Raw genomic sequence first — 24767 nt, forward strand, 5'->3', positions numbered from 1 at the left:
GGTAGTGATAATGGACATTTCGAGAGGAGCAGAAACTGTGTGTGAAATAGAGAGAAAGAAGGGAGAGCAGGCCACAGGTGCCTAAATAGGTAGCTTTTTTGTATGCAGGAGGCACCGTAAGAAGAGGAGCTGATCCTGTGTTTGAGGTATGGAAACTTTGAAAAGGCATGGGAAAGAAACTCTACGTGAAAATCTGAAATTAACTATATTAGTGAGGCGGGGATAGTGCATGATAGATTGAGATAGATGGATATGGCCTTGGTAAATACAATAGGTTTCACCTATGTTATGAATAAGAAGCTTTTTTTTGTAGAAGTTGTAGCTTGGTCAACAGTTGTGCAATTTCAGAAAAAGCCTAAAAATGCACTGGAAAATCCAATGGGTCTTTCCATTGTGAGATTTATTGGCTTTGTTAATGGTTTTAGCTATGTTGCAAATGGCTGAAAGTAATGTAAAAAAACAAACTGTATGACACAATCAGCATTGTCCGTGCTATAGCACTTTTTAAAATGTTCTTTAATGTGGCACTGAAGCTAGCGCTGCTGTATTAAATGGCTAACAAAACATTGACAAATCTGATAGATCTTGCTTAGGCTTTGTCAATGCTTGGTATGGAATGCCATCTAGTAAGTTATAAGTATTTATATAGTGTTTGCAGTGACTGAAATGCTAATGATTTAGAATGGAAAATGCCCTTGCCAAGGTGTTCGTGTGTCCAGATTCAGAAGCATTTTAGGACCATACAAAAACTGTACAAATGTGCCATACAAATGCGCTGAATGTAACATAAGATGTAGGTAGACAGAAAAGTCCAATATGTAACAGCTTTTATTACAGTGATACTTTAGGCTAAGTGTTTCTTTGGGTGCAATAGTTACCACAAAAACACAGTCCTCTCTGCTTGTTAATAGTAAAATATAGCAATAATCGGTGTTCAGTTGGTTCCCTAGAGCATTTGGCCCCTGTGCCACTGCACATGCTGCACCATTCAAATCATGGGCCCTGATGGATGCAGGGTAACTGCACTTGTGATTGATTGCTTGTTTAGTAGCAACATATAGCAATATTTGGTGTTTAATGGCTTTCCTGGAGTTTTTGGCCACTGTGCCACTGCACCATTCAAATCACGGTCCTAGTGCCTGTAAGGTAGCTGTGCTTGTGACTGCTTATTTAGTAGTAACATATAGCTATAATCAGTTTTCAGTGGCTTTCCTGGAGCTTTTGGCTTCTGTGCCACTGCACCTGCTGCACCATACAGCAGCGTCGTCCAGTGGACTACCTTGGGGGACTGTTCTTGTATGTGAAACCGAAGTTAAACCAATTGCAATGACCGTTGCCCCCCCAGCCGGTCTCCCGGGTCCTGCTCCTCTGACTGGCTGTACCTCTGACGAGGAGAACGAGACACCGACCAGCAGCCGTAGACTGAGAGAGGGGCCGCTTCGAGGGGGGTTTGCAAGGAGCGGTGGTAAAGGGACCCAGCTGCGATTGATGAAAGGTGGGGGGGTGCACACTGCGGAAGGTTTCCTCGGAGGAGAACAAAACATGATGAGCTTTATATTTATTTATGTATATATTTAACAATATTGTGTGGAACTCAAGCAAAAATTAAGGTATTAGAGAACTTTACACTGCAACAAAAGATGCAATATGGTTTTTCTGTAACAGCAGAGGATGCAAGGGGGAAGTCAGAATACAGGCCATAGATTTTTTTTGGGGGGGGGGGCTGCTTTGGGTTTGTGAGGAGCGGTGGCGAAGTGACCCAACCATAATTGCAGAAGGAAGGGAGTGCCATTGAACGTGCAAAATGAATACGCCATGATACTGCTTTGTGTAAACGCAATTGCTAAACAAGAGTACTGAAAATAGAAGAGAAGGTGCAGGACAGATGATGTGGCGTAACGATCAGAACAGCCGACATTGGAGCTTGGGAGTCTTGGGGTAGAGTCTCAGTATGGTAAAAGTATGGACTTTTGAAACAAAATGCAGTGCAAGGCAGTTTGTCAAATGAAGTTCATAACATTACCACTAAACAGCATAGCCATTTCAGGATGTCATATAAAACAACAAACAAAATCAATGCAGGGCTGTCCGTCAGACAGATGTCCAAACACAACCAGGATCAGACAAGTAGCCAACGAAAAAAATAGTGCACAAAAACAACAGATAAGAGCAACAGTGGAACAATACAAGTAGTTAGTCCCTTCTCCAGGAGTGGAAACAGATGAGTACAAGACGGGACTAAAAAGATAAATTACACAATAGCAAAGAAGCCTTTTTCAAGAACACACCAAATAACAACTAAAAAGATACTGGGTGGGCTGAAAGCCCATGAACTGATTACAGCATGTCTCGAGGAGACAGTGCATGCACTGCCCAGTCTCGTCCTCAAACCACATAATTCCTATGTAATTTAAGCCATTCTCTGAGACTTAAGGGTGAAAGGCGCAAACCCACTTTTGCAGCTTATCTGGCATGACCCTTAAGAGACTACTGACTAACTATCTCATTTACACACAAGGGCAATGAGAATGTAGTTTGTTTAGTTTCAGGGCTGACACAATCAAGTATCTTCCGTGCTTCCCTCATGGTTACCAGAAGAATCTTGACACGAACCCTTGCCCTTGTGACGGTAGATCTGGGAAAATTATGCTGCATGTTCCATTTTTCTGTAATTTTAATATAAAATACACTGAATATTTTTAAATTCCCTTTATTAAACTCTGACATTTTAGACAATCCAGCCGAGCTCTTAATTTTTTGTTACAACCTACTGATGAGGAGACGAGTTTTCATGTCGGTTCTTTCCTGAGGTCAGCTTTCCAGTCCAGAAGCACAATACACTTTCACTAAGTTAGCAGTCTTTTCTTATTAGATATGATATATGTGTCTGTAATTCTCAACTTTAATGACTCGTTATTTTTTTACTGTTTTTATTGTTTTTAAAGTATTTCTCATGTTTTTATTGCATGTTTTATAATTGGATTGTGTTTTTTCATGGGTGCTTCTTTACCCGAATAAAGCTATTGAGTTGAATACTTCCATACTATAGTCCTACAACACCTGCGGCCACTAGTCCAAAGCAGTGATGTATCAATACTACTCCACAGTTCAACAGAACTATTATAAAACCACAGCACAAAATGTGCATCCGCATTTCCACATTGAATTTATTCTTGCTGTCTGTGGTTCTCACAGCTTGCCACTATAAAGTACAAAACTATAATAAAACCAAATCTATTACATTTGTTAATGCTTGCTGTAAAAGCTTTTCTAATAGCAGAGGAACGTTAATACAAAAAGATGGTAAGCAGAGGACGGATTGTTCGTTGTTCATTATTGCTCTTTTACTTAACATCTATATGTGACTTCTTACTCCACTTGTTTCACTACTTTGGTTCCAGTTATTTTGGCTCTGCTTTACCTGAAGAGAACTAGGTAAAAATGCCTTTCAGTCTTTTTTTATTTCTAATTGAGTTTGAACCCACAGATTAGTCCTATTTTAAAATTGTCTTTGTTTCAAAAACAACTTAAAGAAAAAAAAGGTGTTACCTTTCTCATCTAAGGAAAGCTGCGATGTGGTGGTTGTTTTAGGGCTTGTTTTAGTAGTGCGTTGTACGGAGACATCGCCTTATAAATGTTAGACCGAGTGTGTGCTTGATAGGTAAATAGGTTGTGGTTGGTGTGCAAGACGCTATACAACGCTGTCTTAGACAACCGCCAACACAAGATTGTGAAATATAATCCTCTGGTAGATTTGTCAACTGTATCTTGCCAGGTACTGGGAGCTGCAAGCCACCATGGAGATTGAGTAGACCATTGCTGTCCTGATGCGGTGCCTCACCATCCTTGTGCTATGGGCAGTGAAGTTTTGGGTTAGTTTACCTCTGTTAGTTATAGAAGGAGTATTGCTTTCCAAAATTATGATTGTCCTCAGACTGCTATATTATGTCACCAATATACCTGCCTTCCCAGGCTGTATTTGGAGACCTGGACATGATACTGATACGTTGGATAGTTTTGGAATATGGGTTGACATAAAGTCTCATTCAGTATACTTTGCATTCCAGTGGCGAAGGTAACTTGGGAGCCCTGGAACAGTATGGTATTATATAGCCTCATAATTGCACTTTATGATCAGATGGGTACTATTGTGTTGGTTCACAGAAGGGGATGATATTTGATGGCTTAGGTGTTGTCTCTCATGTTGTGACAGGAATTACTGGGAAGCACTGCAGTAGTCCAAAACACCCCCAGATCACTTGGAGGAGTTTGATTTTGATGCATATGAGCCTTGACAAAACAGTGGGGGCCTACTTGTTTGAGCTGCCTTTACAGTACCTTAAGGAGGTGGTTGAGTTACTGACTAATCATTGATTGATGCTATGGTAAACACACTCCTTCCAAAGGAGCAGTAATATGTACAAATATAGTGTCCTATACTCATTCTAGGTAGGATGTGACAGAACATGAAATCCTAGTAGGTAAGTTCTTGACCTATGAAGGGTTGTCCTGTCCTAGCCCATTGTCCCAATACCAACACGATGTTAAGCACAATATTGTTACCCATCAGGGGGAGGAAAGCAATGTCACATCTGTACAGGGACCTGTCAGGCTCCACTAACAAACCCGCTTTAGGAAACTGTGACTGGAAATCGTTGATGATGGCTTGGGCATGATACTAGCCTATTCAGTAAAGAACTTCAGAAACTGCATATTTAAGCTTCTACAAATTAATTAAATCTCCACTAAATATACCTGACAGTATCCAGACTGTAATAAATGTTTGGCTCTTACTAGGAGCAGTGCCCTAGGTGTCATGGAGATGATATCTATATGGCATAGAAATGGCCTGTTTTGGAGACTTTCTGGATGAAAATGGTTAGCGTTATAAAAGAAGCTGCTGGAGGCAGACTCAGTAGAACCCCCAAGGCAAGCTTATTGGGGGCGTTCTTGAACATGGGTTAGAGAAAAAATGTATGTAAATTCTCAGACCTAGCAGTGCTGTTGCCCAAATACAAGATCATAATGGGTTGGAAAGCTGACTATGAACCGGGTGGCAAACTATGTTGAGCAGATATGCTTCACTGGGCCGCAACTAAGATCTGCAGGGATACATATGCTGTCCTGTGTACATGGGAAGTGATCCTTGAAAAATTCACCCCCGAATCTAACAAGATTTTCTCCAGAATCCCACTTACACATGAACTAGAGAGGACCATTTCCACCTGAAACACGTAGTGGAAAAAGCAACTGCAAATCCTTGAGACATCATGTCTCGGAAAGGATACCAATAGGGGAGGGACATATACAGAAATATGCAATTTTCGGAGTCAGCTGCATGACAAAGGACAGGTAAGCAGACTCAACTTGAAAACACACCCGGACGATCAGTCACAGACAACACACAAGGACCCATATACACATCTACAAACCCATTGTACCCCCTCATGAACAAACCACACATACTGCTTTACCTCATGACCCACTAACCACTCATTTCAACATTAAGATCTCCTGTGCACATCATGTACACAAATCACAATAGAAACAAGCACAGTAAAGCTGAATTGTGCTCTCCTTATTTTGGATTTTTTACTGGTGTGTATGTAAAGCTAGGCAACTGAAAATGAATAACATTTGTTTAAAAAGAGAAGTATGATCCACCGGGACACCTGCGATTGATGATTGATTTTTAAACTGTGCCAAATCTAAATCAGTTTAATACATTTTTAGGACTATTTTAATAGTGCATTTTACAGTGTAAATCTATACTGATATTACTGCCGTTTTCTTTTTCAACTGGAGACTGTTGTGTTCATTGTTTATTGGTGTTCCTAATAATTGTTTTATGATTTTTAATTTGTTCTGATTATTGTTGCATGTATTTTTATTTCTCTTATCAGTTTCCGTTTATTTCATAAGGGGGAGGAGGGAGTACACTGCTTCTCATCCCAGCTCAGTTCACGTAGTTGCATTCTGATAAATGCAATACTCTTACTTCAAAGTTGCTGTAGTTTTTCAGCAGAGCTGGTGCAGGTAGTGCTGTTTTCTCTAGACGTGTTTCTGGTTTTAGCCCTACATCAGTAGAGAGCAGAAGTTGTAGAGAGCATTGAAACATCATCTGAGGTTGCTAAAATGCTGCCTAAGTTTTCACTGGTCAAGTACCACTCCAGAGGCACCAAGGTGCGTCCCAAGTGAGCTTGTCAGCTGGTTGGCTCAAGGGAGCCTTTTAAACACAGAGTGAGGGAGCACACTGCCTCTCATATCAGCACATTGAATTCTGGTAAACACTGTACGCTTACTTTAAAGTTGCTGTAGTTTTTCACCAAAGTTGGTGCAGGTAGTGATCTCTAGACGTGTGTCTGGTTTAACCCTTCATCAGTAGAGAGTAGAAGGTGTAGAGGGTGGAGAAAAGTCATCTGAGATTGTTGAAATGCTGTCGAAGTCTTCACAGTACCACTCCAGAGGCATTTAGGTGTTTATTTCATTTCCTTTTTTGTTAATGTTTTGAGTGCCTCGTAAGCAAATAAACATCTTCAGAGCCTATTCACAAACTGCACTTGTATGTTTATTTGTACCACAATAGCACTACTTATGTACTAAAAAATGCTACTCACTAGCCTATATGTGGAGTTCTACATCTCCACCTCTTCTGTCTTTTATGCTTGAAGATCTCTGCACATGTAGGTATACATTTTGATAATGAGGGATGTACAGAGAGAGTAGCTGAGAAATGGAGACTATTTACAGCTAAATGTGAGTTGTTAGGGAGGAATAAAAAGGTTTATGGGAGCGGTTTAAGGCATGCACCCACTGACCAAAGGGTAATCCCATTCCTATTCACATACTGCACTTCTGTAGTTTCTTCTTCCTAAAAAGACCCAAAACAGTTGTACATGTATCCCTGCTTTGAGGTTGGAATAGGTCCAACACCACACATGGCCACCCTAAATGGGGGATGGGGGCTTGCAAGTCTACACGTTTGAGCAACTTTATGCTCCTAAATGGAGAATAGCCAAAAGTTGTGAAGCTACTCAATAATGTAAGAGTAAATGTTCACATGTAAATTTACTCATGTGAAGGTTTACTTTTGTGACTAGCACCCATAAGTTTAGTACTTCAGTAAATTACTGATTAGGTTTACAGAACCCATACATATGTCTACAGGTATATTTTATACCTTTTTAAACGTCATTTTACAGTGCATTTATTGCTGTGTTAAAACATCTATTTTTAGAATCTGTTTGGAATATTGAATAAAATTATATTTGTTTGTCAAAATAGAGTAGATGCTAAGACACTTATATTTCTTATGTAGAGTATCAAGCCTTGTGGAGTTTTAATCATTTGCTATGAGGCTGGTAGTAGCAGGGTGGCAGAGATTGCTGCCACTAAAAAATAAAAACACCCGACCCCCCACCCCCGCCCCTAAAACTACAGCTACTCCCACCCCGTCCTTAAAACTACAACGATCCCCCCGCCCCCCTAAAACCTAAACTACAAGAAGCCCCCCACCCCTAAAACTACTGCAACCCCCATCCCCTAAAACAGTGGTCTCCAAACTTTTTAATGCTGCACCCCCCAGTTGAAAAATAAAAATAATTGGGCCCCCCTCAGAATTTTTCACAATTATTTTATAAAGATGGCAATGTTTAAATATGTCTAGACCTATTTAAACATTGCAGTTACGTGCTGTTACCTTTTTAAAAATGCAATAACCTGCTTCTGCTTAAAACAAAGGACTGTTATCTGTATAATGCTTCTTTTGGCCAGAGTCTGGCGCCAACACCCTCCCCCGGGACCACTTGCGGCCCCTAGGTGGGGCCCACCCAGTTTGAAGACCTCTGCCCTAAAACCTAAACTCCCCTCACCCCCGCCTTTAAAACTACAGCCAACCCCAACCCCGCCCCTAAAACTACCGCAACCCCACCCCTCAAAACCTAAACTACCCAGACCTCCCACCCCCATCCCCACAAACAACCCACCCCTAAAACTACCGCAACCCCCTCCCACCCCCATAAACCTAAACTTCCTGACTCCCCCACCCCCCTAAAAACGACCCAGCCCCCCACCTCTGCCCCTCAAACTGCCCCAGCCCCACTTGCCTGATGGCGTCCTTTTCCGAAGCCGACTCCCTTCTTCTGTTCCTTAGCCACGCATGTGCGTTGTTCAGCACCTACGTGGTTAAGGTACAGAACAACGAAGTTGTGGTTAACAAAAGCGTTGTTCCACTTTTGTTGTTCTGCAGTTGTGGTTGGGGATGTTTCCCAATAGAGGTACCTTCAGATGATTTGCATAACACAACAGCGATACAGCTTAGACACACACACATTGTCCCAAGTGATGTTGCAGGAGTTAGATAACTCTGATCAGTTGCAAAGGGCGAGGCAACTTTGCCACTCTATAGTGGGAGATACTTTACTATGACGATTAACTCCAATGAAAAGATCTGTGGGAGAAGTGATTGATGCTTCAAAATGTATCCATAAAAGGATATTTGAGAGACCTATTGCAGTGTTTAGTGTTGGTATACTCCCTAGTCCATTTTCCACTTTGTTCTTACTGATAAATACTAGGCTAATATCTGTTTGGTGGGATCAAACGTGATGAAAATTAATGACCAGAAGGGTATATTTGGACTTAGGTAATATCTTTGTTATCTATGTTTTATTTGAATGTAAAACTGTTTTACATATATTTTTGTGCCTTTTTTGTCTTTGTAGGGATATAGATTCTGTCAATAAGCACCTTTGTGATATGGTATGGTATGGTGTGGTATGGAGGCCATCTCATCTTCCTCTTTCGTTCTCCCTTTTGTTTTTAATGCAACACTCTAGAGTCTTGACCAGATATACGAAACAGTTTAGTGGTCTCAAAGCTTGCAATTCACTAAACCACAAGATTTGTGATGGTTGAATGGCTTGTACAAATGTACTAAACCCATTTAGCAATTTGATAACCTATTATCAATTCGCAATTAAAGTTAAATGGTTAATATTTTTTTTTTAACGCAGCCCATTTTCCTTTTCTTAATATTCTTAATATTTTAGTATTATTATTATTATAGTAATTATTATTATTATTATCATCATTATTATTTAAAAGCAGTCATAGGCATATGGTGATCTGCTGACCCCAACATACCACCATCCCTGTGATGGCTGCCATTCCTAAAGGTCACAAATTGTGACCGACCTCATTAATATTCATCAGGTAAGTCGATTAGCAGCCCACTCGTAATCGGTAATTTGAAAATAAAACTTTCATACATTAAGAATAGTGGTTACCGAATAGAGATTTGTGAAAAAAGTTGCTATTTGGAAATTGCTATTCTAAACATTTGTACATCTGGTCCCATATCTTTAAAGCCTGTCATTATATTTCAAGGAGGTTGGATTGGTTGTTGCTGTGGCGGACAAAATAATGCCACAAATTTGTGAGAGTCTAAAAATAGCACACACTAAAATGTGGGTTGTTCATTGAATTCATTAAGTTTCAAATGTCAAGCAGAATCCTTGAATTTTTTAAGAAGCTGAGGTGGCTGACATGAACTATGACAGCTCTGGGCTTCTGTGCAACAACACCTTGTCCCATACCCAAAGCCTTTCTTTTCCCTAATCCAGAACACCTCAGCCACATTTTAAGGGCCTGCCACTTATATCAGTCCGGTTTCTGCTTTTACTTAAATATACAGCCCTGTACTTTCGCCTCTTTTCTACATTGCAATAGAGAATACCACAAATATACTATTTATTTACTCAATCCTAGCACTCGCAAAATGGTATTGCTGTAGCCTGTATGATGAACTTGAGTTTTTGTACTTATATTTTTGTATAAGGTTTAAACCCATTTGGTATTAAATAATTGTGTCACCATATATTTCTTCCTACATGTTGAAGTTTCCTTTTGTTCTGGAAAAGATACCTCATGATTTGCTAGGGAGTTTGAGGTTTTGCTACTTTTGGAGATAATTTGGCATGTGTCCATGCAAAGTTTAAGTGAATAATAACTGTGGGTTTGGACTTGAATGGTCCCCCAACTCAGCCAATGCAAATACTTCACAATCCTGTTTAATTTAAATGATTTAGTGGTCCTTATTTAGTGCTTTGGCTGAGGTGTCTATTGTTTCTTTTTGGGTAGTTCTAGGTAGTGTGTGCTGTATAGTTCTTTTTGACCCTGTGATCATCTTCATTATTTGGCAGTTTTGTTTTATTCAAAGAGTCTTTGTTTCTTGAGGCGATTAGGTAACATCTTGTGGGTGACACATTGGTGTAATACGCAGCTATTAATACTTTAGTGTTCATTTTGAAGCAGATTAGCAACATTATAATGTTGTCACTGCTTAGGTTCAGTGGGATTAGTTATAAAGTTTAACTTTTCAAAAAGGCTCTAAAAATATGACCAGCTTAGACCTTGCAGATTTCCACTCATGCAGACATCAAGAAACCTCAGGTGTTGAGTTTGGATCATCACAAGGACAATTCACTTTGCCTTGGAAGCTGATTAACCTATAACGAGTCATACATATGTTTTTAGGGATTTTAGAGCACATCTCTGATTTGCCCCTTTTGTTGTTTTTGTGTTCAGTAAAACCATTAAAATACTTTTGCAAGGCTTTACATATAATAACAACATGAAGTATGTTCAGAGATGTAAACACTTGTATTTCAATAGTAGTTCGACAGGTTTAGTGGAGAACCGCTTATCCTTAAATAGTTAAATACAACTTGATACTTTGTGTTGTAGTAAAGTAGCAGTCTCAAACACTGTTTAATAAATGTAACACTGATTTACTAGAAAAAAATTGTATTGTTCTAAATGAAACCAAGCTGTTCACTGTAATCATAGAATAAATATTGATGTCTGTCAGTACAAAATTTGATGAAGGTCAAAGTACGCCTTTTATATGAATTTAATGAATGCATGTGTGGCAGAAAGACCGAGATTAAATCACCTTGTTAAACATAAGGAGAGTAAGAACCTTAAATGCAGTAACAATAGCATCTCTTCAGTGAGTCTATTCTGGACATTGGTGTCTTAGGGCCAGATGTAGCAAAGGGTTTTTCCCATTCTGTGTCAATGGGAAAATGTGTTCGTACATATGGCCCTAAGAGTATTTGTCCTTGTTAATTCGGCATAGTGCACCACCTGGCATTTATGCTTCAAAAACCAGTTAAAGGCACTGTCAAGTATATTTGACCTTGGCTTTAATTCTTCAGTGGATTTATCGAGGCTTCTTAGAGTTGTTTGTGTGTATGGTGTGGGTGAGAAAATATTCTTGTTATTGCAATATCTTTTGCAGGGGGTATGCATTGTTAGGATCTTTCTATCTTTCTATCTATCTATCTATCTATCTATCTATCTATCTATCTATCTATCTATCTATCTATCTATCTTTCTGATAGAGACATGTAGTTGAAGATTCCTTAACTTAGAATTTCCCTCCGGCATCAGTCTGGATCCAAAGACTTCATTTTTCTTGAGCAGTACAGCTGCGCACACCGTTAGGTGGCGTCGATAGGCTCCTTTTCTTTCCGCGCCAACCAGCGCTGAATGAAGAAAAATCTACCCCCTCAGTAATTTTTTGACTGGTCTTTTTGTCAAAGTTTTTTGAGTTGTGTAACTCCTGGTGCTTCGAGGGATGTCTTTGAGGAAGACTGATTTCAGCCCTGTGGGTCCTGTCATCTGGTGATGTCCGTGACAGATCTGCACCTCGTGTGCTTTTGGTTCCTGGAGTGTGAACACAACCCGAAGTCGCGCTCCTAGTGTCAGGCTTTGAGAGTGTGTGCCCTGAAGCTGGTGGCAGCCCGGCACTCTACTCCGCACAAGTCATGATCTCCGTCAAGAGGAAGGTCTCGGGATTGGTCGCGGAGTCCCCACTCATTGTCATCCCACTCCAAGTGCTCAGGACCATCAAGTAAGTCAGGGCATAAGAAGAAGTCGAAGAAAGTAAAACGCGGGAGTGTCGTAGCTCTAAGCCTCCCTCTGTGGAGCCTGTGTCTGAGCTGACTCTGCGTTCCCCCAGGTTACTGGGAGCGACCCCTGCCCAACTTAGAGTTCTGTGAGGCCATGAGTCTTATTTTTGAGCAGCCTGACCATGAGGACGTGCCTTTGGGCCCTGTGGAGTTGGAAGGGGCCCCTTCCGATAACACGCCGGTGGCTTCTGCCTCGGCTCCGAGAAGCACACATGCAGCCATACTTTGATCCAGGGTGGGGCGGACTATTGGCAAGGGGCATCCCCATCTCCTATTCTGAAGCTCTGTCAGATGGGTGTCGTGCAATGCCAACTCCAACAGGGACCTTGCCCCTTATGTCGGATCCTGAGCTTTATTCCTATGGGCTGTTATGGTGAGGAGCGGGAGGGTTTGCTGGACCCTTTGAAATACCAGCTCAAAGAATCTATGGACTGGTTTATGGACATGGGTAAAGCCAGTAATCTAGATACCTCCCCAGATACTAGCATGCTTTCTCCCTCTACCTCGGATACAAAGGAGGGAGTGTTGTATACTGTGGTGGAGAAGATCAGCAGAGGTCCTGGACCTTGAGTTGCCTTGGGTGGAAGTGAGGACTCATCTCCTGACAGAGGTTCTTCAATCTGCAGCTTCATCCTCCGAACCCCTGCTGCCCTTCAGTGAAGCCCTCACGGGTTTCCTACTTGGTACCTGGTGTAGGAAGCTGGCCTTGTGTGTGGTGATGAACACCTATGGTGTTATCACCGTATACCATGTCCAGGTATCCCCTATTAGTGAGGTGTAATCAGTGTCTAGGAAACCAAGGCTCTCTAGAGGTAGCTGTGGATGAGCAGCCAAGACGTATCTAGGAGACATGCAAAGTTTATGCAATATCACTATAGTCACACAGCACTTACACACATCAAAGAACCACACAGTGTTACAAAAATATAGGTACTTTATTATGGTAACACAAATACCAAAATATTGTAGAGTCAATTCCCCCACTGGAGGTAAGTAAACACACTATTATGTACGCATTAGGAGACAGTGATTAGCATAAAAGGCAATAGAAAACAGTAAAAACAATAGCAAGTACTGAGGCCTGGGGGTGGGGTCAACACATTTACTAAGGAAGTGGAATGAGAAAGTTGGGCCCCCACCCAAGGTAGTGGAATTGGTATAGGGAAGCTAGAGGAATTAAGACCCCCAAAAGGTAAGTACCAGAGTGCCCCTCAGTAACCAGGAGAAAAAAAGGTAAGTACCTGGTTCTCCCCAAACCCCCCAAAAGGACTTCAGAAGAGGATTTTGCAAGACCCAGACAAGACTGCATGAAACCAAAGGTAGATCCTGGTAGAGCAAGACCTGTAAAGGAAGGGGATTGAGTCAAGTTCACTTTGGCGTGTCCGGTTGTGGCAGGAGCCACTACCCACACATCTGTGGATGCAGGACCAGGTCGACAGTGGCCGAAGACGGTCAGCAGTGCTGCATCGGCACAGCAGAAGAGTTCCTGAAGTGATGCAGTCAATTTCCCATGTCGGAAGGAGAGTTGCAGTTGGTCAGTGCTGTGCAAAAACCTTGGCAAAGACAAGAGTCGTGGATGAAGAAATGCAGGGCTGCTGGGGGCCAGCAAGGTCTAGAGGGGCTCAACCCCCAGAGGGGAGTCCTGGGTGACCCTCAGCAGTGAGGAGAGTCGCAGGAAGAGGAGGCAGCCCCCCACAAGCGACCCACAGGCAGCAAAGCACAGGAGTTGAAATGAGGCCCACGGAGCACATCTAGAAAGGTGTCACACGGTCCGGAGAAGCACGCAAGGGCTGTGCATCGCAGGGATGAGTGCTGGGCGCTGGGGCTACATGTAGCCTGAAGATCCCTTGGAGGAGATGCCAACAAGCCTTGGTAGCTGCAAGAGACGCTGTGCATGGGGGTACTGTGCTGCGTGGAGAGGCAAGGACTTACTGTCTCCCAAGTTGGGCAGGTGATATAGGGGCCAAGGGGACCACTCCAGACCAACACCCATTATGCAGGATCCACGCAGCTTTGGAGGAGAGGAGATCCATGCAGCCAGTCGTCGTTGCAGTTGGTGCCTGCGGATGCAGGGGAGTGACTCCTTCACTCCAAGGGAGATTCCTTCTTGCCTCTTGTGCAGACTGAAGAGTCGTAGCTTTCAGAGGATGCACATCCGGGGAAATGTTGCAGTTGCTGGAAGGAGCCGGAGAAACAATGGTGCAGAACAGAAGGTGAAGTAAACGATGCAGAGGAGTCCTGCTGGAATTTTGTGTGTCGAATTTGAGGACCCACCCAAGAGGGAGACCCTAAATAGCCCAGAAAGTCGGATTGTCACCTAGCTGGGTGACCACATATCAGGAGGGGGCTGTGATGTTACCTGCCTGTCCTGGTTACTCATATCTTCCCAGATACCTCTGCCCACCTTGGATTCAAAATGGCAGAATCAAGTGGCCACCTGGAGTAGCTTTGGGCACCACCCCTGGTGTGGTGATGGACAGGCAAGCAGTTACTCCCATTTCCATTGTCCAATTTCGTGCCAGAGCAGGGATTGGGGTTCCCTGGACTGGTGCAACCAAGTCCATGCAAGGAGCTCCAAATGTGCCCTTCAATGCATACCAGTGGCTTGGGGAGGCTACCCCTCCCAAGCTATGTAACACCTATTTTCAAAGGGAGAGTGTTTTGCCTCAATCTCCCAAAGGAAATCCTTTGTTCTGCCTTCCTGAGCTTGAGCTGGTCGAGCAGCAGGAGGGCAGAAACCTGCCTGTATGATGGCAGCAGTGGGGCTGCCCGGGAAGACCCTGCAAACTGATAGGAGCAAAGCTAGGGGTTCTCTAAGGAGCCCCCAGAGTGCATGGAATCATACAACCAATACTGTCAACAGTTTTGGGGCATGATTCTGACATGGTTGATAGCAAACATGCCCAGGTTCGGAGTTACCATTATGTAGCTGGACACAGGTAAGCAACCTGTGTCCAGTACATGGGTAAAATGGCTTCCCCACACTTACAAAGTCCAGGAAAATGGAGTTGGAGTTCATAGGGGTACCTCTGCTCATGCAGGGGTGCCCTCACACACAGGTACTTGCACCATGCTCTCTGGGTTTGGAGGGCCTACCATAGGGGTGACTTGGTGCAGTGACCTGAAGTGAAAGGGTGCATGCACCTTTTCACGCAAGCTGCAATGACAGGCCTGCAGACACATTTTACATGGGCTCCCATGGGGGCACAATAGGTGCTGCAGCCTATGGGGAAACCCTGGTGCCCCAGTGCCCTTGGTACCATATGCTAGGGACTTACATGAGGGAACTAGTATGCCAAATGTGTGTGTAAAGTCCCAAGCAACCAAATTTAGAGGGAGAGAGCACAGTCACTGGGGTCCTGGTTAGCAGAATCCCAGTGAACATAATCAAAACATACTGACATCAGGCAAAAAGCGGGGGTTACTATGCCAAAAAGAGGGTACTTGCCTACACCTGGTCCAAACTCAGCACAGGGGCTCCTCTGAACAGGATAATTGTCCGCCACCATAGCCCTGCTCGGGGCGACCCAAGTTGCCTTATAAAACCCCCCACTCCTGAGATATTGGTCATCCATGCCTTTACCTCCCCTGGCTCATTCTCTTCCGCACCCCCAAATAGAGAATCTAAGATGCTAGACACACTTGGGAAGAAGATATTTTCTTCCAGCAGCCGGACATTGTGGTCCATGAATATTTGTATGCCTTTTGGGCTGTTATTCCCGTATGCTGTGGGATATGATTGCCCAGGTGCTGCCTCAGGTCCTGGAGGAGGCCCGGGCTGTACTTTGCCAAGCAGTTGCTGATGGGAGAGACATAGCAAAGTTCACGATCCGATGTGGACTGGACAAGGCTGACTCACTGAGCAGAGAGGTTCTTTCAACAGTGGTCCTAAGGCGCCAAGCCTGGTTGAGAACGCCTGGCTTTTCTGGGGATGTCCAAGCCAACCTTTTGGACATGTCCTTTGATGGCAACTGCCTCTTTGGAGAAAACTCAACGCTTGAGCACTTAAAAGATTCTCGTGCTGCAACCAGTTCCGTGGGCCTTGCAGTGGCTCTTTGTCCCCCTCATTCTGCTCTTTGCCCCTTTCGTGGCTACCGGAGGGGCTCCCAGCCGTGTCTTTTCCCGGCCAACCACTGGGCTGTTCATGCTGCCCAGCCTCTCCGTGGCTGGGGACGTGGGATCCACCGCCCTCGTGGACCAGGGAGCGATTCGGACTGGGCGCGAAGAGTCTGGTATACTGAGCATGGCCATTGATCCCCTGTTCAGGCTGCCCCTTCAGGAGGATCATGTTGCAGCAGAAGGGGAGAGCCTACATCCAAACCTGTTCAGTCTCCGCTTTCTCGTGTGGCGATTCAGCGGCGACAGTTGACAGCTGACAGCTTTTGACCTTCTGCCCAAAGTCTGTAACGTAATCTTGGCAGTTAGGCCTCCCTCCAACAAAACGGTATATGCCTGTCGGAAGAAATCTGTGGCATGGTGCACAGACAAGTCTGTTGACCCCCCTTTCTGTCCCGCTCTTTGAGGTTCTCTTTTTTATTCTTTCTCTGGTCCAGCAGAGCTCTGCCACGGACACTCTCAAAGAAATCTGTCTGCCATTTCTGCTTGTTTGCAGTTACCTGATCAGCCTTCCTTGTTTAAGTCCCCTAATGTAAATAGGTTCCTTAAAAGCCTTGCTCATATGTCTCCTCCGTCTTCCTTCATTCATTCAGACAATATCTAGTTGCAGATTCCTTATCAACCCACCCATCCTCCCAGCTCTGTGAACTGATTTCTAGGGACAGGGATTCCCTTTTCAAGACCTTAGTTTTGACGCACAAGTGGTCAGTGTTCCTCATTGCTCTGCGCAACTGGCATGGAAAGTCATAAAAATAAACTGATATCACTTGGATGATTGACGCAGAGCCGATTGACGCCACCTAACGGTGTGCAGGGATACTGCTCGTGAATAATCTCCAGATGCAGACTGACACTTAACGCCAAGGGGAAATTTATTTTGTAACTTCCTTTTTCACACATTTCGTTGGGCACACTCAATGAGTGATGAATAGAGAATGATATTTGCTATTGCGCCCAATATTCAAAACATACATTACCTAAGCGTTACATATTATCATTTAATGGCCATGCTTTCTCTGCCTGCAAAGAGATTTACCATGCATCCTTGGCTCAGGAATGTTACGCTCACTCTTTTTTTTTTTACAGTGTAGACAGTAAACAGAACAACATATTAAATGGGCAGCTGTCTCCTCACTAGGTCACTAGTGTTATTGCATTCCATGCAACAGTTATTAAAGGCAGGATCCCCATCTCAGCTTGTAGGAATAGTATTTTCAAGTCAGGTTCATCTTGGCTAACTTATTGATAATAACATGCTTTACTCTTATTTAATTAATAAGACACCAATAGTCTAATGCCTCTGCCTCAATCAACTGTATCTTATTTTTCTTCTTGTTTGTGAACTATTTGCTGAACTATACCGCTTTCTAGTTAGTGTCTCTAGGTGTAAAACCTATATACTATGGAGACATTACCCTCTTCTCTGTATAATTAACATTTAATAATATTCACCTGTGCAGTTGTTGAAGAATACAAAATACCTGTCTTTTAAATTTGCCAGCTGATTTTTATTACATCCAAAAATGTTTATTTTGACAGAGGTAGATATTTGAACCTATCACAATTCACAAAATAGAATCATCCCTAATTATTACTTATCTTCTCAGTCACCTGTCTGTAATTAAATCAGGGCCTCACAATTCGCCATATTGTCTTCATACTCCCTTCATATGTCCGCTGGCCATTCCAGTATATATGTATTTCACTTTTCATAAGAGTCTCTGTATACTTTTTTTCTTAGTGAAACACACTGTTCTGGTCAGTGCTGTGTTCATCTTGTCTGATATTGTTCATATATTTGAAGATTTTTCATGATTCAAAGCAGTGGTAACCATGAGCAGAGGACAGTTGATTGAGTATTGTGATCATTTTTTCTGTGTTAATATGTTATAATTGTTTTATGTGTTCTGTATGTTTATGTGGTTGATTTTATATTAAAATTAACAATTGATTAGTAATACATATAGAACAACCTATGAATTGAATAAGCCCAGTCTCTGGGATTGCAAACCTTGAGACTTGAGAAGCAGCTGGTAAAAAGTCTGTTCTCTTTATTGTTTGGAATGTAGTTGCGATTTTAAGTAGAACCAGTGTACCTGTGTCACCTCTTCAGTTACGAAATAATTAATTGTCTTGTTCTAAAACCAGATTGACAGGCTTTTTGAAGGTGCTGTCCTTTTTAGGTCGAACGTAAGGGTAGGACCTCTTGTATACTTTTCAGTATACTTCTTCTGTAGGCTTCCAGCTATTTCCTTTGTTTGCTTCGTGTCATTTAATAATCCTTGCTTGCTAGTGATTAGTCATGCCTCTCTGTCCCTCCTTCTGTGTGGGAGCAGGGACCAACTACTGTATAATTACACTTTGTCCTGTTAAACGTTTTTTTTTTTTACTGTGTTTCCTGCTCCTGTTCAGGGAAGCTCCCCTTTTCATTTGCAGAGCATTCTTCCTCTGAGCTTAGCTTAGCTGCAGACAAGGCTATAAATCAGGCTGTTATCTTGGTCTCATTTGGTCTTTGTGGGCTCTCTGCACACTCTTTCAGCTGCCTGGCTCCGCCCTTCCTTGGCTTGGATTTTCTTTACCAAGTGTGCCTGCCTGTTTGCTGAGAGCAAGAGGACACCTGTAATTGCTGATAGCTTAGGTACCCAGCTCTACCCAGACTCCATAATCCCTAGATACAGCTCCCACTTCTGCTCCATACTGGGATCCCACTCGCAGCTCCATCAGTGCACCTCAGTTCACACACTCTAAGCCTTCAGCCGTGCCAGTGCCAGGAACCCCACACACGCTGTCTGACAGAGCACCTCAGTTCTTGCAGTCAGTACACTCTGCTGCTCCAGGACTGGGACCTCGGGCGTAGCTCAATCAGTTCACCTCAGTTCAGACTCCAAACTCTCAGCATTGCCAGTGCCAGGAACCCCACACAAGCTGTCTGCCAGAGCACCTCAGTTCTTGCAGTCAGTACTCTCTGTTGCTCCAGTACTGGGACCTCAAGCGCAGCTCCATCAGTACACTGAAGTTCACAGACTCCAAGCCCTCAGCCTTGCTAGTGCCAGGAACCCCACACTGTCTGCCAGAGCACTTCTCTTCTTGTTGTCAGTGCACTCTGCTGCTCCGCTACTGGGACCTCGGGTGCAGCTCCATCAGTGCACCTCAGTTCTACCCCCGCAAGGTCACTTCCTTTCCTATACTGAGACCCAGATCATATGCAGTTCCACTACAGCAGCTCAATTCTAATATTCAGTCACACTGCCAAGTCACTACTAGACCCAAAAGAGCAAAACACAGCTCAGCCTATGCACCTCAAGTCTAACATCCAATGCCACTGTTGATGGGAACCACCACAGCTCTGCCAGAATCCATCAATTCTAACATTAATTGCACATTTCTTCTTAGTACTAAGATTCACACACACGCCCTTCAGGACTCCTCGCTTCTGTGGTTCAGAGGCAATGCCACTCCCATACAGGGCCTCACTCGCAGCATCACCAGGGCACCTCCAGGCTGCAACACTGGCACACCAATACTAGGTTCCACACATAGCTCCATCAATATACCTCACTTCTGACCTTGTGTGCCTGTTACTATTCTAGTCCTGGAGCCCACATACAACTCTCAGTGCACCTCAACTCTAACCTACAGCGCCCAATTATTCCAATACTAGGAATTACATAGTGCTCCGTTTCTCGTTCTTCACCTGCTGCCTTTCTGTTATTGCAGCACTGGGCCGGGACACCACCCTGTCTATACCCCTAACCCTGATCTGAAGCGCCCAAATATTGCTGTTTTGGGGTTCACATACAACTCTGCTAATGCACCTCCTGCTGTTCTAGAGTGCCCCCTACTGTTCCACACTCTGACTTCTGTTCCAAACTCTGACTTCTGTTTGTGGATGTAGAGGAGCCACTTAAATCTATTCTGAGCTGCCATCTTTATTTGGGAGGGTCTGTTTCACCTATCTCACTCCGTTCTTTGTTTACTCTCAATGTTTCTTTCTCCTCCACTTTTCTCTTTCTAGCTCTTAAAATCCACACATTAACACGTTTGCTCTTTCTTACAACTGTTTAGTTTTACTCCTCTGCCTTTTTTTTTTTTTCCCCCTCTTCCTCTGGCTATCTCTTCTTTCAAACTCGCAAAAAAGTGGTTATTTCTTTCCTTGTTTCGTTCCTCTTTTTTCTACATCAGGCATTCATTCTTTTAGTTTTTTTTTCCTCTTTCCTTCATTCTTTATTTGTTTTTTGTCTGCTCTTTCCTTTGATTTGGTATGCGTCCTTTCACTTTTTTTTTTTTTTTTTTTTAGATCTTCCTTCCTTCCTTTCTCTGGTGTTTTTATTATCTTTATTTGTCAATTCACATTTTACTATAAATCTGTTTATTTCCCATCTGTATGTGGAAGCCACAAGTTAATTGTCGGGATCCAAAGTGTCAAAGTGGTTTTCCCATTCTGTGTCTGTGGGACATGTCAGTACATGCATGCCTTGGTTCTTTTCCTGCTTGTTTCTCTCACCATCTCTTTTTTTTCCCCTCTAATGTTCATTTTTCTATTTCTTTTCACACTTCTTTCAATATTTTTCTTCTTTCTCTTTCGTTCACTAGCTTCCTTCCCTTTTTTCTTTTGCCTTACATGTTTGTTCTATTTCTTCTATTATTTGTTCTTTCTTTCCAGTCTTTCTTTTATTTGTTTGCAACCTCTTCTCTCTCTTCCTTTTGTCTATTGTATTCCTTTCGCTTCTCTTTTTCTGCTCCATCTGCTTTCTCTCCTGAGGCCTAGTTATCAGTGGTCAACAGGTGTAGTGGCACCGTGACCCAGAGACCTATGGACCTCACTCAATTCAAATTACTGCTGTATTTTTCTACCAAAGTTGCAGTCAACCATTTTCCTTTCTTACTCTTGGGCCAATGACAACGTTACTATGCCACTTGTTCTCTTCATGTTTACTCCTGACTCCCTCTTTCCTTTCACTCTCCAATCCATCCCAAATTATATTTTTGTTATGGTGTTTTGAGCATTTTATATTGCCAAAATTATATTTTTGATAAGGGTTTATATGATAATTGTACATGTTTTAATATAGAGGAAGAAGGTAAATGGAAGTGCTTTAGTTAACTGCTGGGCCACTGGAATTATATGGCAGGAAAAGATGAAATTATGAGGCAGGGTTGACCAGTTTATGTGCAAGTAAATTCCAGTTATGAATATACAATGCCAATAGCTCTAAATCAAGAAAAAGCAAGAGCTATTGCATTGCAAATGCATGTTTTGTTTTGTCACTGTTGTAATCTTAGTTAGATTGATCCCCTTTCCTCTTCTGCACGGACCAGTTTTGAATTAGTTTTATTTTATCCTGGATTAAAGAAAGCCTTTAGGGCTCAAAAGTTGTTTGAATGAAAGATGTAGCTTCCTGTCCCTTGTATTGGGATTTGAATTTGGTTCTGACGCTTTTCTGTATGCCTTTAAAAAGCTGTCCCTTCAATGTCTATCATACCGGAAATAAGAGTGAGTAAACTGCAAGCATTGTCAATTAACATTGCTTAGGCTATATTCAGACCCTTTAAGTGAAACACTATTTCTTAATGAAAGTTTTTTTTTTTTTTAAAGAATTTTCGTAGATTTGGTGCATTCCTCTACCTGCATTGTTCTGCCCCGTCCACCTAAGCTGAAATAATGACCCCATAGGCTGGATCCAGGTCTGAAGAGACTTTTTAGGCAACTTGAGCGTTGCTGAACCTGTATGAACCCTGTTCTTGACAACTAAAATTGTATAATTCTGGGTATTCCACTTATTGATTAAATTAGCTTGAGAATGTAGAGCTATTAGACAAATGGTTGTTGCACAATCGAAGAGACAGGAGTCAAAATGAGGGCTGAATGAATGAAGGGAGAAGGTTTTTTGGGATTTCACTATGACGTTGTTACGACAAACTGAGAAGGATGTCGCTGAAGTAGAGAATATGAGGCAGAAGAGATGGGCTGAACCTGTGGGGGGCGGGGTGGGATCACCTGGGAGCACTAGGAACGAGAGGGACATTAATATCAGTAAAGTAAAGAGAGTGCTGAAAGGAGGCAATCTGAGTCACAGTTTGATTTATAAATTACTAATCTAGTTTTAAACAAGTTGAATGTACATCGTTATTTTGTCTTTGAAACTTTACTTAATGTGAATAATATCCCATGCAGCACAATAATGTCCTCCAAAATGCCAACGTAGTTCCTGAATCCATAACCCTCTCAGTAACATCTTCACAAAAATATTCATAGAAAAAAGATTGTAATAGAGTATTACATAGTGGTTGACTTAGAACGTGAGTAATTGAAGAGATGTATCACAGAAGAGGAAGTCGTTGTCGCACATGAGCAAACTTGACAGCTTTACATGAATGGTTTTAGCAGCTCTACTACCAAAAGTTTTTATGTAATGGCTGAGCGATGTCACAACGGAGATTTTTTCTTCTGTTAGGTATACGCGGCTGTCATGGTAGTAAATAATTTTATTTTATATTTTGTAATTTTGGTCTGTTTTCTTCTCAAGCACGCTAATGAATCACTATATTGTTGAGGTGTGTACTATATGAAAACGTAGGTTCTTGTCTCTACCATAGCCATCTATAAAACAACATCTTCAGATGTATTTATTTTTAATTCAGGGTGCGTGGCTTGATGGATTTATTACCGTTTTGATATTTTCTTTTAAATGACAGTTTAATTTGTCAAATTATCAGCTCATTAGTTTATTTGTCCAGTGCAGGGTGCGACAAATTTTCCTTTTGCATGAGAGTTAGAGTACACTTTTAGAATACCTTCGAAACGCTGATTGACAAAGAATTTTGGTACCTTGGGTACACATAAACAGCAGTTCGCAAGGGAATATGTCACACACTCATTCACAGAATCAGGATTGGTAGGCTTTTCCCCTGGCAAAGTGCATTTATGTGCACGGATAGACAGCTTTTCTTATTAAATGTGGCATTCCTGGGGAAAGCATGCCTTAACTTGACTGATACTAGTGCCTACTCCTGGAATTACAACTGTCTTAGATTTCTGGGAGTTCACCTCTGATTATTAAACCAGTATATTTTGAGTTCTCACATTCCTTACACATCCTCTGTGAACTGAGGCATATTAATGTACATTTTATTAATCTCAAGGCTTAAGTATTACTGATCTGAATTAAAGCTATTGCAAAGAATCACTTCTCTCGTTTAGATTTCAGAGAGATTTTAAATGATTTTCTAAACTGTCCTCAAATTGAATTTACTAATTACGGGGTACCTTGCAAAAATTGTAATACATTCGATCAAGTGGTACCTGATTGAGACCACTCGGGGAAAGCTAGAAGTGGCAGTCTTTTTGTAGTATTTTGATAGTGCAGATGTTTAAAATGATTACGTAAGTTATATTTTTCTTGGAAGGTGTCAGGTTAATTTTTGTGATGATTTGCTATGTTTTCAGGTCTTTGGCGTGGACTGCGGCCGCAATTATTGTAATCCTGTTATGAAGGAAGATCAGAACCAAGTGTTTAAAGATTGGACTGTAAATTCCTCTTCAGCATTGTTTGAAGGGGACAGGCCACAGCAGGGTACAACTGGATTTCTTGACACAGAGGTAGACTTTACTTGATGGATATAATGTTTTATTTTTATTATGAAAAAAACAATGAAGAACCTCTGTGTCTACGAGACATGCCAATTCTAATAAACTCCCGTTTCTTTTGAGTACAATTGATCATAGCTATTCAGTGACCTCTTGGGGGTTCCATTTGGCCTTCTTAGAGGCATGCATTCAGACTGAGAACCTCTGGTATAACTTAGTGGATGCTTGGTTACAGGAACAAGAATACGAGTTGGAGAGTGTGGATGTTTTGATCAGACCTCAAAAGGGAAACACTTAAGTTTGTTTTTTTCTTATAGTATCTCTAAATTACTATACAGATTTCCCTTGCGGTTTCACTAAAGTTCACAAGCCAGACACATGTTTGATACCTAGGTGCTCATTTATATTAAGGATTATTGCATTTTTTCTTAAAATCGAAGGAATATTTTCTGTAATGTAATGTTATTTGCATCCTACATCCGCGGCAACATCTAAATTGTGGTGGAACACAAATCTTGGTGCATTGCTGCCACATGAACTGCCCTGATGGGCTGGAAGAAAGCATGGCAAGGAGGAGGAGAGCACTTTTACCTCAGTCACTCTATGGAACCTATACATGATTTTTCTGTAGAAACTGGAATTGCAGGCCTCCTAGTCTAAAACGAAGTCAGGTTTGGAAGCAACAGTTTCCACAAAAACAGTAATTAAATGGTGAACATGGTCATCCTAACAAGTTTCAAATTAATTGAGCTGGTTTGAAATAAATTTTTTGGCTTTAAAGCAACTGTTTGATATAAAACTAAGCGAGATAAACATCCTGAAGTCATCATCTTTCCCAAAAATTGTATTTTTGTTTCATTTGGAAAGGGAGGGCATAAGAACTCAGTACAGAACAGTCAAACAGTTAAAAGACATTTAAACATGCCTTCATGTTACATGGTAATACTTACGCCTTACTGAGCACAAGAACTCATAATCAGATTGAGGATTCTTGTATCTCCATGGTATATGCCACATTCTTGAGTGTTGTTTGGGCAACAGCTTTAAGATGACGTGGTGTATTTGCAGCTTGAACTCCTGTTTGTTGG

At 42.1% G+C, this 24767-nt stretch overlaps 1 protein-coding gene across 7 annotated transcripts in view; it reads left to right on the top strand.

Annotated features, from left to right (window-relative positions):
* Positions 1–24767, top strand: part of CEP170 (centrosomal protein 170) — a 556616-nt gene that overhangs the window by 301510 nt on the left and 230339 nt on the right. For 4 of the 7 annotated variants that reach the window (XM_069234466.1, XM_069234465.1, XM_069234468.1 and 1 more), the window contains exon 10: positions 23539–23691. The exons of the other annotated variants lie outside the window; for them this stretch is intronic. In XM_069234466.1, the coding sequence (XP_069090567.1) occupies positions 23539–23691 (153 nt within the window). The remainder of the gene's footprint in view (positions 1–23538; positions 23692–24767) is intronic. 7 annotated transcript variants of the gene reach the window in all.

This window comes from Pleurodeles waltl, chromosome 5 (assembly GCF_031143425.1).
Source record: "Pleurodeles waltl isolate 20211129_DDA chromosome 5, aPleWal1.hap1.20221129, whole genome shotgun sequence".
Lineage (NCBI taxonomy): Eukaryota > Metazoa > Chordata > Amphibia > Caudata > Salamandridae > Pleurodeles > Pleurodeles waltl.